Source organism: Trachymyrmex cornetzi, unplaced genomic scaffold, assembly GCF_001594075.2.
Source record: "Trachymyrmex cornetzi isolate Tcor2-1 unplaced genomic scaffold, Tcor1.1 scaffold180, whole genome shotgun sequence".
Taxonomy (NCBI): domain Eukaryota; kingdom Metazoa; phylum Arthropoda; class Insecta; order Hymenoptera; family Formicidae; genus Trachymyrmex; species Trachymyrmex cornetzi.
Window position 1 is genome coordinate 87122 of NW_017296419.1, and position 16334 is coordinate 103455.

A 16334-nucleotide genomic window follows, 5' to 3' on the forward strand; every position below is an offset into this window, starting at 1 on the left:
ATCGTGACCCCTGAATGACCTTCAAAATGACCTTCCAAGGATTTTTCAAGGTCAGTACCATACTTCCCCCGTGTAACCCTAAACTTTTCATACGAAACATTTTCCTCTATCCCTACTAGTTTTCGAGATATTTGACTGGATCACTTCAGATGGTCCACCCTGTATATAGCGATTTTTTATTAAATAATTTATAAAGTTATGATTTGGAGGAGAAATATTTATACTCTCTCTCTCTTCTTGTGTTATTTTATTCATTTTTTATTATCTTATTACTTACTGTAAAACAATACAGTTACCATGTACCAAGGACGGCTAATTTGCCGTCATACGAAAATATACAGAATCCTAGCGACAGTGATATATAACAATGACAAAGACACCATCAGTTCAGATGCTCCGCAACCGTAAGTCACATGCTCCAGAGGATGTTTTGTGAAGCAATTCTTCAGCTTGCGTCTTTTTAGAGTGTTCAATGGAATCTTGTGACAGGGTTTGTCGCCCATGCTATTTATGTACTCAAGGGGTGAGATGTTGACAGGCGTTACTTCTAATTTTATGTCCAAACACGTTGGGTACATGCTGTCCACCACAACTAGCAACAGATTAGTATGTGCAACCTGTAAATTATTACAGACGATTATTTTTTTTAAACTATTCGATTGCTGTATTATATACATACGTAATTTATATGCAATATAATATTTTTTATATAAAATTGTCATCAATTAATTTAACAGCATAAACATGTTGATAACGTCTCATCATTTCATAAACTGAAAAATAAAGAATATAGGAAACTATTGAGGAATACAAAAGAGTATATTATCAATCATCTCTAAAGAGCATATCAAAAATATCATCAATAAATCAAGAAATAATTTCTCATAAATCTATTTTAATTTGATTCCAATATTTCGATACATTCATTACTTCTTCTTCCGTCAATGTTCGTCAATGTTCGTCGATGATTAACATGCTGATCCAATCAACCTCACTTTAAATACATTATTCTGATGCATCGTAAATATGTAAATTGTACAATTATACCATCAAATTGTGAAATTATTGACAGTACAATGATATGCACAAGTAATCGTTTTTAATTATTCACGCGTACTTTTTAAATAATTAACGTTATGATTGTTTTAAGATTGTCTTAAAAAGTATGATATTTGTATGATAATTACAGTTTTACACATGTTAAATCTCTACATTTATTAAAAACTGCTTAGAGCCGCACTCATCAGAATTAAAGTAAAATGTTAATAATTGAAAACAAGACATAAAATAGGTTTTACATATTATAGATAAAAATATGTTCGTAATATTTGCTTAGTATGTATAAAAATCGTAAAATCTTATCCTCTCCATCTCAAATAAAATAAAAAATATTTACTCTCTGAGCGTAAAAAGGCCGCGAGCAGTAAGTGGAGTGATTGGTGACACCTTTAGCAGCAACGGTCTCGTTCAACAAATAGAGTGTTCGCTTTTGATCACAGGAATAGTAATAAATATAGGGTTCTGGTGGTGGCGGCGGATCTGGTGCATCTTCATCGAGGTGGACCTTGCCATGAATGCCGGGCAGGTTTACAAACTGGGTCACGTACCATATCAATCGCAACAGAAACCAGAGCAACAATCTTGCAACATGTTGCAACGGTTCCATTAAGCTGTTGGCAGAGTTACCGTTTCGCTGGAACAATTTGCGACTCCGTAAAAAAGCACGCTCTTTTTTTAAAATAAAAAAAATAATAATAGAAAAGCTTTGGGAACAACTTCATGCTATTTTTTATGCTCTCACCAAATACAAAATTCTTTATAATTTTTATAATGATTAAAAACTCAACTTTGTGAAATCTATTTAAATATGATCTTTTAATATAATCAATATTTTATATTTTTGTCGATTATCATATTATTCTTTGACATATATTACTTACGGTCTCATGACACAATGCTTGATAATCAAAGATGTCGATCGGATTGTAAAGACCCTGTTTGACCATGGATAGCATGACGGCACCTTCCTGAGTGCCCATAAATTGTCCGGTATTATTATGTTCGTCTGAGATCACTATGTAGCCGTTTTGATCTAGCAGGTAACAATCAATCCAATTGTGGGCGCAATTTATTATCGTATTTGTCGTCTGATTGTCTGAGATTAATTCAATGAACCGCTTATACAGATCTTTCATCGGCATCTGAAAACCTACTACAGCCGCTGGTGCTTTCTTGCCGCCATCCTTGGGCGCCAGGCTCATCGAAGCAGTCACTATCGCGTCCACGCCTGATTCCCATGAAACTGCAATGATACTTTGTTTCAAATATTATACTACTACTCATTTCAAATATAAATCATATATAATAAATAATTATATAAATGTTGATTTTAAATAAATAACAGAATGATTATAAAAGATAATTAAAAAAAAATTTAATAATTATTTCAGGCTCAGCTAAATTAAATCAATTGTGAAATCATGCCTATATGAGCCGACACAAAGTTTTTTAGTGTGTATGTTCTTTATTAAATTTAGATCCAATCAACAAACGTTTCGATATATCTTTCGGATCCTCTTCAATGTAACCTAATGCATATAAAATTGTCCTGTATAATGTCTATCCACAAAAAGTTGATCTCTCTAAATGGTAAAAACGTTGTGAAATATAATGTGATTAGAGAGGAGATGAAGTTTTACATTCTCGTATTATACTTTACAACATTTTTATCATTAAAAGAGATCAACTTATTGCGGATAGACAATATACAGGAGAATTTTATATGCGTTAAATTACATTGACTAGGATCTGGAAGATGGATCAAAACTTTGTTGATTAAATACTAAGTATAAGCATATTCAGGCCTATGACGATCAAAGCTAGATTTTTTTGCCTAAATAATTCACAGTGAATCTTATCTATATCCTATATATGTATATGCATATATATCATATTTTTGTAGTTATTCAAACTGCGCGCCGAAATTTTTCCGGACTTTATCTAACGCAATTAAACTATTACAATAATATCACAAATTAAATTAAATTGACAATGTGCTGAAAACCTTAAATAAATTTATTGCGAAAAATATTAGCTCGGCCGGGATTTGAACCCGGATCTCTTGTATTCCGTACGAGCGTCCTAAGCCATTAGACCACCGAGGCGAATAAAATCTTATTTTATTTGTTGAATAGATTTAAATTTAATAAAGAACATACACACTAAAAAACCTGTATGAGCCTTGTGTCGGCTAAATATGATTTCACGATTGATTTAACAAAAAATACACAAATACATACACGACATTAATAATAAAAAAATTCTATGTCCTATCTACAATGAATATGACTTTTACCAGATAAAGAAATACTTTCGGAATCTAGTTCACTTTGAAAGATCGCGCCTTTGTACCAAGGTTCATTCACTGCTCGTCTATGAAGATCACCGAAAACAACACTGTCATCAGTGTCATCCACATTCGGCAGTTTGCTGGCTTTAAGATGATGCCACCTGGTGAGCCCGCTTTGCGTCGCGATAAATCTTATAAAGATACCATAGTGATGTGCAAGATCCCGAGCTCTTGGAGATAAATTCTCTATATAGTCATCACGGAAGTTGTTGTTTGTCGCCTTGGCATCAAATACAAGTAACTGCATAAGTTCTTTGTTGCAATAGTAGTCATCGTGCTTGAGCGTTTGTCTGCCACAGTTGGATTCTTCATCAACATCTTCATCTATAGATGAATAAGCTTCATATTGCTGAGACCAGCGCCAACCAGGACGGCTCATTAGCGCCAAAAAATGACGCAACTCGTCTTCCGGTTTATTGAACTCATGACCTTCTAAATAATGGTAACGACAATATACCCAGCTAGGATGTACGCGCCAATAATCGCCCACAAAATAATCCGATACATTCATATTCATATTCTGATTTCTGCGAATCTCATCGCCGACCTTGAAAAATTAGACGTAGGAATGATTTGAGCGCATATTCAATATCATGAGCACAATTGCGTGTATAATAAATAATTACTACTTGATATAATTTATGCTGTATGTAATCATTTATTAATTAGTATAATTAATTGTGCATAAAATTATTTTAAATGTGATTATTTAAAAAAGATAGTGAAATTGCTCTGGTGCTGCTTGTACCTTAATCCAGGTAGTTCCATAATTAGATAAAACAACCGCAAGACTAAATGGAGTGCCAGGTAGGGGCGCATAAAAATAATCACGTTTTTCAAGGTTGACCCGACGATTGTCATCATAATGTAATTTCACGGGAATCCCCATCATGTTACCTCGCTTGTGATCCACCAGTGCTGATCTCAGCTCCAATAATTCGGGTCCCGGATTCCTGTGTCCATTTTTAATTAATGAATATTTCAAATAAAAGATAATAATAAAAGAAACATAACGATTAAAATATAAAATGTTTTATTTTTTTAAATAATTAATTCAATATTTTGTATTTATCTATCTATGGAGAAGAGAAACTATAATACTAAATGACGGAAACATTGTGTTATATACCTCGGCTCGCGTTCGTCGTCAAATATCTCTACCTCCGTGAGATCGATGCTATTATAGTTCAATTTAAGCCGGCCTTTGTAATCTGGTCGGAGGTCTGGATGCAATATCACATAGCCGTTACTGGATACAATAAAAGCATAGCCATTCACGCCAAGTTTATACGGCAACGTAAGTTCGCGGATGTCATCAATCGGCACGTCTGTGCCAGCCACGCCGAACAGTGTGTCATTCGCTGCATCTGCCATGTTGCTGCGATTGTTCTTACGATCAAACACAGGTGTGCTTACAGAAGTCAACAGTCTGTATTCTTGCCAGGTTGTGGTGTTCAGGGTGGATAAATCTTCTTCAATGTTCTTATCCTTGTGCAGCTACACAGAGCGATTGCGAGATTGAAAAACAGTTTTCGACTGCAATATATCATCTCCTTTACAATTTTCTTTCGTTAAGAGGAGTGAATACGGCGATAAGTTGGAACAAAAGCGAAGGGCCACGCTAATTCACACTCGGTCACTTCAATACCGAAGTATAGAGCGTATCTCGGAATCAAGGGTGCAACCGAAATTCCACGAGAACTGATTACAGAAACATATATTTTTCATCGCATGTAATATTCTTAAATCAGAATCTGATTTAAAAAATCTCATCGTTCAATGATATTTTTAAAGACTCGAGGTCCTTGATTGTCCGCTTAATCCCGATTTTATACAGCAGGTAACACTGGTCTAACAATGGGAAATAAATAAAAAAGAAATGAATTAAACTAAAATCGATGAAGCCCAGTAAACAGGGTACTAAACCTAGTGTGAAGTATTCAATCTATCTGCTAGTGATAACTTAATCATCGGCCAAATACTGGATTTACACTGGATCCGACGTGCAGCGAGTAGTCTTTTGCTGGATTCACAACGGATTCAACATTCATCGTACGACTTTCTGCAACCAATCAGAAAATAGGATTTTGCTTCGCATCATCGATACAAAATAAAATTCTGCTTTTTGATTGGTTGCAGAACGTCGTACGACACACGTTGAATCCATTGTGAATCCAGCAAAAGACTACTCGCTGCATAATTAATCATATCTCAATGCCTAGCGATAAATTATTTGTCCAGCTTTCTGAATCGACACTTCAATGAACTACGTTAATTAATTCCTCTAGGTATTAAGCCTTGACTTTAAGATTGAGCGAAATATTCAAAAAATTCTCAAATATAATTCTGAAATCAGTAAAAAGTAATATTAATTTAATTAAATAGGCCATTATTTATTATCTCGCTTGATCTTACACGAATTAACAAACAGAGCGATCAAAGTTGAAAATTATATATCTACTGATTTAAAATATTTTTAAACATATATCTTTTCTAAAAGAAGAATTTTAACAAAGTTGCGTCGCGTAAGTTTTACTCCCGTTTGGTATTCGAAAGATTAAATAATTGTGCCAAGGGAGATATAGCATGATATAAATCTACACGGAGTGCTTGGAAAGCCTAGGTACAAACAGCGGGGGTGCTTTCTTGATCGTATCTAAACTTGCTATATGTAGATTGTGTTCTTGTTTATTCACACGTCCATCCGTTTTCCTTTCTGATCTTTTCCAGTCGCGACTTTTATTGCTCATGCTTCATCACCCATCACAGCCAAGCGACAAGTGCTGGATTCTGATGGAATTTATGTATGTTTATTTTATTCTCCCTGTATATGTTTTTTCGCTTTTACAAAAACATTAAGACATAGTAGAAGATATAAAAAGACGAAATTTGTAGTAACAAACAAATTAAAATTATATGATTTTAAAAACAAATATATAAATATTATTAAAATTTACAAAGAATTGGAAAAAATACGGGCGTTAGGAGTCAGGCCCAGAAGACGTTGCGCAAATAATACACTTATGAAGCTTGAAACTTTATTCAACAAACGCGTTTACGTGTTTCGGTTCATTTTTTAGTCTTCCTCAGAGCAAACACAAAATGACATATATAAAGTAAAAGTTATTCTGTCATAATGAGCTCCCCTACATCAAGAATTTAAATATCAGAATTAAACAAAAAGAAAGAAAAGGAAAATGAAAAAGAAGGGAAATATTAAAAATGTCGAATTAAAGAATACAGAAACTAATTTATCAAAACTTTAAGAATATAATTAATTATCCCGAAAATAAAGACACTCACCACGATTACAAAGCACCGTATTGCAAACATTACCATGAATAATTCAAGAACCGGTTCCTGATATGTTGGCCAGTCGGTATCAGACACAGTGAGTCACTTTTTAGTTATTAGCTAGTATTAATGAAAATTGTAAAGTGATAAAAAATCTCGACAGAAGGACTTATTACTGTGTACGAACGATATCGACTGACAAGACGTGACAACAACTCGAGCTTTTATAATTTATCTATAATCGGGAGGTACACTGTTAGAAATGTTCTTAAATTTCATTAGCTTTTAATGTACATTGGTGAATAAAATTTAATTTCTCTGTAACTGAAAGGACTATTAATGCACATGTTAATGAGATTTAAGTTTACAGTAACTGAAAAATTGAGTGTAATGAAATTTAATATACTTTTATAAATGACATTTAATTAATCGTAATTGAAATAACTATTAATGTACATATTAATGAAATTTAAGTTTGTAGTACATTAAATTTCAATACGCTTAACTTAAAAGTTAAGAGTATTGAAATTTAATGTACTTTTACATTTACGAATATTAATAATATTTTAATTAAGCCTAATACTATTAACGTTTAATACGTTTATTACGTTCCTTACATATCATTAACGTAAATTACTTTTCAGTTACAGATCTCGTACTTTTCATTAACGTGTAAATTAATTTCTACAATAATGTGTTCATTAATTTCAATACACACGTTCATCACATTTAAGACTACTATAATTTAGTTTTTATTTACATCATTCATTACATTTAATTTCGTGCATAACGTCATGCTTCCTTTACATGTTAATTAAAATTTATTGAGAAATTTCTAACAGTGTAGGCCTTCGGGAGTCCCTCCATATCCGTCTGCAGGTTGAGTCCATGCGTTTGTCTCCTGATGAATATCATCTCCGAAATTCTCATCTCTTTCTGTAGTGAGGTTTCTCGTCCAATGCTGCAACGTTGTCTCAGTCAAAATCATGTCCCTCTTGCAATCGATGTTCCGCTATAACATTGCGAGCAGACGTGTTCTATCGGATGTGGTTCTTATGTTCCGTGATTCTTGACTTCAGTTGTCTATACGTCTGTCCCACACAACTCTTACACGAAATCTTATAAATAACCTTCGACTTCTCATCATGCGGTAAGGGGTCCTTATGCACCCTAATAAATTCACGCAATTTATTAAACTATAAAACGATACCATCATATGCTCGCTATTCAATCTACTAAACTTCTCAGTAATACCACGAACGAAAGGGACAGTGAACCACGAAGGCTGCATTACATCAACGCTATTATCACTAACAACATTCTTCCTATTACCAGCTATAATAATATTCTTCAAACGAATGTTAATGTTCTCAAATATAAAGCTCAAAGAATAATCATTCTCTAACAATACTTTAATTACGAAACACAAATTATTATCAAAGTGGAATTTAGGATTCGAAAGCAAAACCACCCTATCAACTAATCCCGCGATTGTACCTGTTTTTTTTAGAAACTCGGTGCTGTGACCAAAAATTCAAATATCTACCCGAAAAGGTTGGTTTGCGGTACCAATCGAACTCTATCAACTCATTATCCCTAATCACTGTTACATCCAAAAAATTCAATCTATCACTACCCACTTCCATAGTGAACTGAAGCCTAGGATGCTGAGAATTAAAAACATCAAGAATGCGAACTAACCGAAGAAACAGGCGCTGCTATGATTATATCATCAACATACCTATAGTAAAGGGGCAACGGAAACTGAATTGAAGACGAAGCTCTACTCTCCGACTTACGCATAACTAGATTCGCGATGACGGGAGACAACAGAGAGCCCATAGGAGTCCCGTAATTCTGCTTATAAATAACACTGTCAAAAACAAAAAAAGTAAAATCTAAAATAAACTGAACCGCTTTGATGAATTCCTCCTTCGGTAAACAACAATGTCTAAAAATGAATCGCCAATGGTCTTGGATACAAATCCATCTCATAGTCCATGGGAACATTAGTTCCCATATAATAGGCTAACAACATGTCCAATGACACTAACTGAAATTCATCACTCAACCGTCTACCATCAAGTTCCTTAACAAGTTTAAAACTATTATCGATATGACTATCCGCCTTAGGAATTGTTTTAATGATAATACTATGAAGAAACACTGCTAACGAATATAAAGGGCTATTTATCGAAGAAACTATTATACGAAAGGGGCAGTCTTGCTTATGTATTTTCGAAAGAGCGTAGGCCCTCGGATGTATCCCATCATTACATAACAAATTTCTATATGTGGAGTTAGATATATACTCTTTTTCCTTCCAACTAATAAGGTGCGTAAGCCCGTAACCATTCTCGAATTAACATAAAAAAATTACAAAGGACCCTCGATGTTGAGGCCATATTGTTATAATTAAGTTGTCGACGTAAGGTAATTATCGAATACACGCCCTGACATTCGTTTTAACATCAATAAATACAGTTTGAAAAATCAAGTACTTAATAAATTAAGTATTTGATAGGTGCAGCGTATGTACCGGAGCTACCCTAAGTATGTTAATGATATAATCATGGCAGCGTCTGTTTCTTCGGTTAGTTCCATTCTTGATGTTTTTAATTCTCAGCATCCTAGGCTTCAGTTCACTATGGAAGTGGGTAGTGATAGATTGAATTTTTTGGATGTAACAGTGATTAGGGATAATGAGTTGATAGAGTTCGATTGGTACCGCAAGCCAACCTTTTCGGGTAGATATTTGAACTTTTGGTCACAGCACCCAGTTTCTCAAAAAATAGGTACAATCGCGGGATTAGTTGATAGAGTGGTTTTGCTTTCGAATTCTAAATTCCACTTTGATGATTTGTATTTCGTAATTAAAGTATTGTTAGAGAATGATTATCCTTTGAGCTTTATATTTGAGAACATTAACATCCGTTTGAAGAACATTATTATGGCTAGTAATAGGAAGAATGTTGTTAGTGATAATAGCGTTGATGTAGTGTAGCCTTCGTGGTTCACTGTCCCTTTCGTTCGTGGTATTACTGAGAAGTTTAGTAGATTGAATAGCGAGCATATGAGAGTATCGTTTTATAGTGTTAATAAATTGCATGAATTTATTAGGATACATAAAGACCCCTTACCGCGTGATGAGAAGTCGAAGGTTATTTATAAGATTTCGTGTAAGAGTTGTATGGGGGACAGACGTCAAGACAACTGAAGTCAAGAATCACAGAACATAAGAACCACATTCGATGGAACACGTCTGCTTGCAATGTTATAACGAAACATCGGTTGCAAGAGGGACATGATTTTGACTGGGACAACGTTGCAACATTGGACGAGGAACCTCACTACAGAAAGAGATTGATTTCGGAGATGATATACATCAGGAGATAAACGCATGGACTCAACCTGCAGACGGATATGAAGGGGCTCCCGAAGGCCTACCTCCCGATTATAGATAAATTATAAAAGCTCGAGTTGTTGTCACGTCTTGTCAGTCGGTATCGTTCGTACACAGTAATAAGTCCTTCTGTCGAGATTTTTTATCACTTTACAATTTTCATTAATACTAGCTAATAACTAAAAAGTGATTCACTGTGTCTGATACCGACTGGCCAACATATCAGGAACCGGTTCTTGAATTATTCATGGTAATATTTGCGATACGGTGCTTTGTAATCGTGTTTAGTATCTTTATTTTCGGGATAATTAATTATATTCTCAAAGTTTTTTGATAAATTAGTTTTTGTATTCTTTAATTCGACATTTTTAATATTCCCCTTCTTTTTCATTTTCTTTTCTTTCATTTTGTTTAATTCTGATATTTAAATTCTTGATGTAGGGGAGCTCACCATGACAGGATAATTTTTACTTTATATATGTTAGTTTGTGTTTGCTCTGAGGAAGGCTCAAAAATGAACCGAAACACGTAAGCGCGTTTGTTGAATAAAGAAGTTTCAAGCTTCATAAGTGTATGATTTGCGCGACGTCTTCTGCGCCTGACTCCTAACGCCCGTATTCTTTCCAATTCTTTGATTTATATGGAGTCTTGGTTAGTTGATTTGTTATACGGTTAAAATTTACAATTTTAAAATTGTTTTTCTTCAAAAAATTTTAGATTTTTCGTATCACAGATTATAATATCATTTTTAATTTTCAGACAAATTTGTTTAAAACTGAGCAAATGAGTAATACATTTGTTATACACAAATTGTATAATTATACAATTGTATTAGATTTATATTAAATAATACATGCCAGTGTTTTTGTTTGCTGATAGTCTTTATTTTCCGAGCCAAATTTTGATCCTAGGAAATAGGAAAAAGTCGTTAGGGACTAGATCTGGCGAAGACGGTGGGTGGTTAATCAATTCGAAGCGCAATTCGTAAATTTCTGTCATGGCGACCGTGCCGACCGCTAATATTTTTTTCATTTTTACAAAAACACTGACATAGACTGGCACAAATGACTGTCAAACAACACCAATAGTTACAATTTTCACAGATACAAAGCATGTTTCAAAGCATGTACGATTGTAATATCCGAATGGTTTTATCGAGTAATGCCATCTTTATGTTGAGGCTCAAAACTTTTCAAATGACCCTCGTATAGAGAAAAGTGGGGGAACTGTGCGCATCCTGATTTAGTATTTTTCCAATAGATGAAGACATCACCGTGGTAAAATTTTTACGCAGGAAGTCCTCTTAAGATATAACTACAAAAGATACGACATAAATACATCACTAACCAAAGAAATACAAAAAAAAGAAATTACATCTTTTCTTGTTATTTTAGCATTCAGAAAATAAGGTGGTAAGTATATTAATTTGTTTGTGTAAAATTGTATACGTTATTAAAGTACGTTATTTTGTGCATCTTTCAAGCTATTATTTATTAAGTTTGGTTAGGAATTGTTGAAGTATTTCGTACCGAGTCAGGTCGCGGTGGGCAACTGTGCGCAAGCGTTTTAAAATGCGCACAATTATCCATCTTCCATATACTGTATGACTAGTTTTTTCGTTTCTTTTTGGCATTACTATTTTATTTTGCCATTTCATTTTGCCAAAGTGCATTATTATTATATTAGTTTTGTATTTTTTCTTAATATATACAATATACATTTAAAATATGGTTAATATATATTTATATTGCAATATAATAAATGTATGTTCTAATTTCTATGTCAACATTCCACAATTCATTCATTTCTTACGACTTTTATTTTACGCACAATTACCCATTCGTACAATTACCCGACGCGCGAGAAATTTTTTCGCTTTTCCGTTTTTTTCTTTTTGCCAAATACAACCTTATTGAATAAAAATCTGTTCAAGATAAGGATACTGGTAGAAGAATATTTATAGTTTCTATTTCCATACTTATATCGCTTTAAAGTTAGAAAACCATCCCAAGAAAACAAATATCCCTTAGGTGCGCACAATTCGCCCACTTCCCTCTACTAATAATTTTACAATATATTTCTCATAAATTTATCACCATTTAAAAAACTTTATTGAATTGCTCACAGAATGACGGGAAAAAATTAGATTAAAATTAGACCTTTTAAAAGTTTTTAACATTTCTTACCGTGATTTTCTTAGCGTAAGCATGTGTCCACACGATAGGATGTACCACACTCTGAAGTACCAAAGGACGCGCTACGACTGGAATGTACTTGAGCACTTGTTCGCGCACTTCCTCCTGAGTCTGTACTTGCTTGTAGTCGCCAAGATTTAGACACGATCTTACCATCCATTGGAGTTCATCCATTTTTGTCGCTTCCTTACCTATAAGATATGTAAATACTCGCACCGGTATATAAGTACTATTTTCATTCCAATTCCATTTTTTGAATACCTAAAATGAAAGAAATAGAAATCACAATCATATAGTAATGTTTATTCAGAAAAATTTTTAATCGTCATTATTTATTTTTAAAATTATTTCATCGATACATTTATTTCTGCAAATGATCTTGGTTTATTTGGATATTGTTGTTACTTCTATTTACACACCCTCGTATAGAAAATTTTTCAGAACAGAAAAGAGTAAAAGTCCAATAAAAAAGAATGGATTAAAATGAATTAAAAAATTGCAATTCATCTTAATTTATCCAAGTTCGCGGTTTAGAGACCGGAACTGGATTGAAATAAATTTATATCTCAAAACATAAATTTGTTTCTGTTCATGAAATGAATCGAAAATGAAACGACTTGAAAATAAATTTCCTCCCAGTAAACGGAAATGGATTAAAATTTTTTGTATGCGTACTTTAAAAAAATGGATTGAAATGGATTGAATGGATTGAAATGGATTGGATCTGACTGATATTAGTTTAATATTCGAAAAAAAAATATATTCATATTTAAGGGTTACAAATTTTATTTCTAAGACATTTATAGTAATTATAACTAAAATTAATTACTTCAAATTGGTATTAAAAAACGCATCTTAGTGGGATTCGAACTAGGGCTCAGACAAAAGATTCGAACATGTTGAATATTCGATCTATTCGAATAGTTCGAAGTTGAAAAAAATGAGCATCTAATTCCAATATTTCGGGCAGTTCGAACAGTTCGAGCGCAGTGATCAGTATGAAATGTCAATTCGTTATGTCTGAAGTTCGGACAGTAAACAATATAGTATGGAAACAAAAGAGCAGTTTTTCACGAAACTTGAATATACTAAAATTACAAAAATGTCAAAAAGAAAAAGTTGCGTCATATTCAGTCATATTCAGGTTGATCCTGAGGACTTATTATGTCTGAGTTCGAAATGTAATAAATTTGAACTTTCATCTCTGAAGTGGGTTAAAATAGTTCGAACATACATTCAGTCTGAACTATTTAATGGCTACGTTCAGCAGACTCAATAGTTTTGCAACCGTTTTATGATTCTTCACTCAGATTGGACTATTCCTTTAAAACTAAAAATATAAACCAATTAGTGCAACGAATCATAAAATGGTTGCAAAACTGCTGAGTCTGCTGAACGCAGCCAATGAAACTTGAGATTCGAACTGTCCGAACTATCAAATCGTCTGATATTTCCGAGCACTAATTCGAACCTGGGGTGCTATTCTGTAACTTGCATGCTTTGTCGGCATTCTGTAGTCTTTACATGCTTTGTCGGCATGTACAGTTGTGTTGTCGGAATGTATAGTTGGATTAAAACGAAAAATTTCCTACTTATAATTTTGAAAGAATTAAGTAGTATTTATAGTCCATTTTTAAATAAAAACTTTTTTATTCAATTAGATTGAAAAACTGTATTTCCTATTAACAATTTTGAATTGAGCAGTATTCATGATGCACAGAAAATGCTAATATTATTTTTAGATTGAAAGACATAGAGATATATGCTCTATGCAATTCCTATAAATGAATAAAAATGTATTCAGGATTTATTTTAACATTCATGAATCCGTATTTTTGATAATCAGAATCCATTTTAATCCATTATTTCAATCCATTCTCGTTTGCTGGGCTGTAAATATTCCTTTGATTTTATAATAACATTTATAATTCCTTTTTTATAAATATAACAGTACATTCACTTCGATCGAAACAGGAATATAATTCCTATTGAATATTGTACTCGAATAGAAATTTAGGACTTATATATCAGATATAGTATCAGGATACTTTTCCGTCATAACTTTTTTTGGTAATTATTCAGAATACGGATCCCCCCCCTCTAGAATCTTAATAAAAATGTACTCATTCGATGCGTTTTTTATAAATAGGTTAGCTGTGAGTACATCCCAGTTCAAAATGATGAAAATATACACTTTCATTTAAGTAAAAAAAGGGTAATTATTTAGAATACCCCCTCCTCTAGAATCTTAGTAAATATGTATTTATTCGACGCATTTTCACTCAAAACGAAAGAATCTGGCAAAAAAACGCAACGGTCAGCCTCGTGAATCGAGTTATGAGTGTTAAAGTTCAAGACTTTAGAGGTTGAGATATCTGTCATCCTAACTCGGTACAGCACTATGTATACGTTGATTTTTATTAATATTCTAGGGGGGGGGGTATTCTAAATAATTACCTTTTTTTAATTTAAATAAAAATGTACATTTTCATAATTTTGAACTGGGCTGTATTCATAGCTAACCTATCTACAACATAAGTATTTTTGGACTCAAATGGATAGAAATACGAAATGAACTATTCATCATGTTGAATATATATTTTTAACAATACACTTTATCTGGAATACATTCTGAGAATGATCTTCCCATGCAACGATGCGACGTCTTTTGGACGTCCAACGACTTGTTCGTCATTCAAGGATGTACTAGGTACCAGGTGTACAAGTATGAAATGCGGACTTTTTAAAAAAAAAAAAAACACGTTAAATTCGGAAGAATGATAAAAAGTGGTTTATTCAAAGTATGCTCCATTGCTAGTTACACATTTTTCCCATCTTTCAGGTAATTTGTGGATACCACGCCAGTAAAAATCTTCCCCTTTTGCCGCGAGCCATTCATCGAGCCATTTTTTCACATCTTCGTACGAATCAAAGCGCTGCTCAGCAAGTGAGTGACCCATCGATGCAAACAAGTGGTAATCCAAAGGAGCCAAGTCTGGTGACTAAGCCGCATGGGCTAGCACTTCCCAGTTGAGTGCTTTCAATGTGTCACGAACCGGTTTTGTCATATGTGATGGAGCATTGTCATGGAAAAAAATGATCTTGTGTTACCTTTTTCGATATTCTGGTCGTTTTTCGTGTAGCGAACGGTTCAAATCGATCAATTGTTGTTGGTAGCGTTTGATATTAACCGTTTCAGCAGGCTTTAACAGCTCATAATAGACCACACTCTTCTGGTCCCACCAAACACAGAGCATCGTCTTCTTGCCAAAGCGATTTGGTCTTGCGGTCGATGTGGATGGTGCGCCTAGGTCTACCCATGATTTTTTGCGCTTGGGATTCTACGATTCGGTCTTGCGGTCGATGTGGATGGTGCGCCTAAGTCTACCCATGATTTTTTGCGCTTGGGATTCTCAAAATATATCCACTTTTTATCCCCAGTATTTTATCCCACGATACGATGCAAAAACGACTTTCTTTTGTATCGTTCGAGCAAAATTTCACATGTGTTTTTGCGCCTCTCCATCTGCCTCTCGTTCAACTCATGTGGTATCCATCTGTCGACCTTTTGAATCTTTCTCATTTCTCGTAGGTTGGCGATTGGAAACAGCTTATTGACTAACGTTCAATTGCTCTGCGAGTTGTTTTTGTGTTTGTGAATCGTCTTCGTCCAACAATGCTTGCAATTCTACATCTTCGTACCTTTTTGGCAGTTTTCCGTGTTCCTTGTCTACAACATCGAAATCACCACTTTTGAAACGCCGAAACCATCGTTCACACGTATCTTGCGATGGAGCATGTTCACCATAAGCTTCTCGAAGTAATCGGTATGATTCAGCGGCAGTTTTCTTCAAATGAAAACAAAAAATTAATGCAGTCCGCGAATGTTCTTTATTTGGCACAAATTTCGACATATTGAACACAGCAAAACAATACTATGCGAACACTTTTTCAATTTATCACTTATGCGCGTTTGACACTTGTTGATGGCACAACAAAATGGCATATACGTCAAATCTTTATACTACACACT

The 16334-nt window shown here is 33.9% G+C and overlaps 1 protein-coding gene across 1 annotated transcript in view; it reads right to left on the bottom strand.

Moving 5' to 3' along the window:
• Positions 1-242: 242 nt before the first annotated feature.
• LOC108759348 (uncharacterized) overlaps positions 243-16334 on the bottom strand; it is a 36125-nt gene continuing 20033 nt past the window's right edge. The window contains 7 exon segments of the mRNA XM_018504731.1: positions 243-617; positions 1397-1693; positions 1941-2302; positions 3356-3956; positions 4158-4362; positions 4539-4906; positions 12293-12562. Coding sequence (XP_018360233.1) covers positions 324-617; positions 1397-1693; positions 1941-2302; positions 3356-3956; positions 4158-4362; positions 4539-4906; positions 12293-12562 — 2397 coding nt within the window. The 3' untranslated portion in view covers positions 243-323.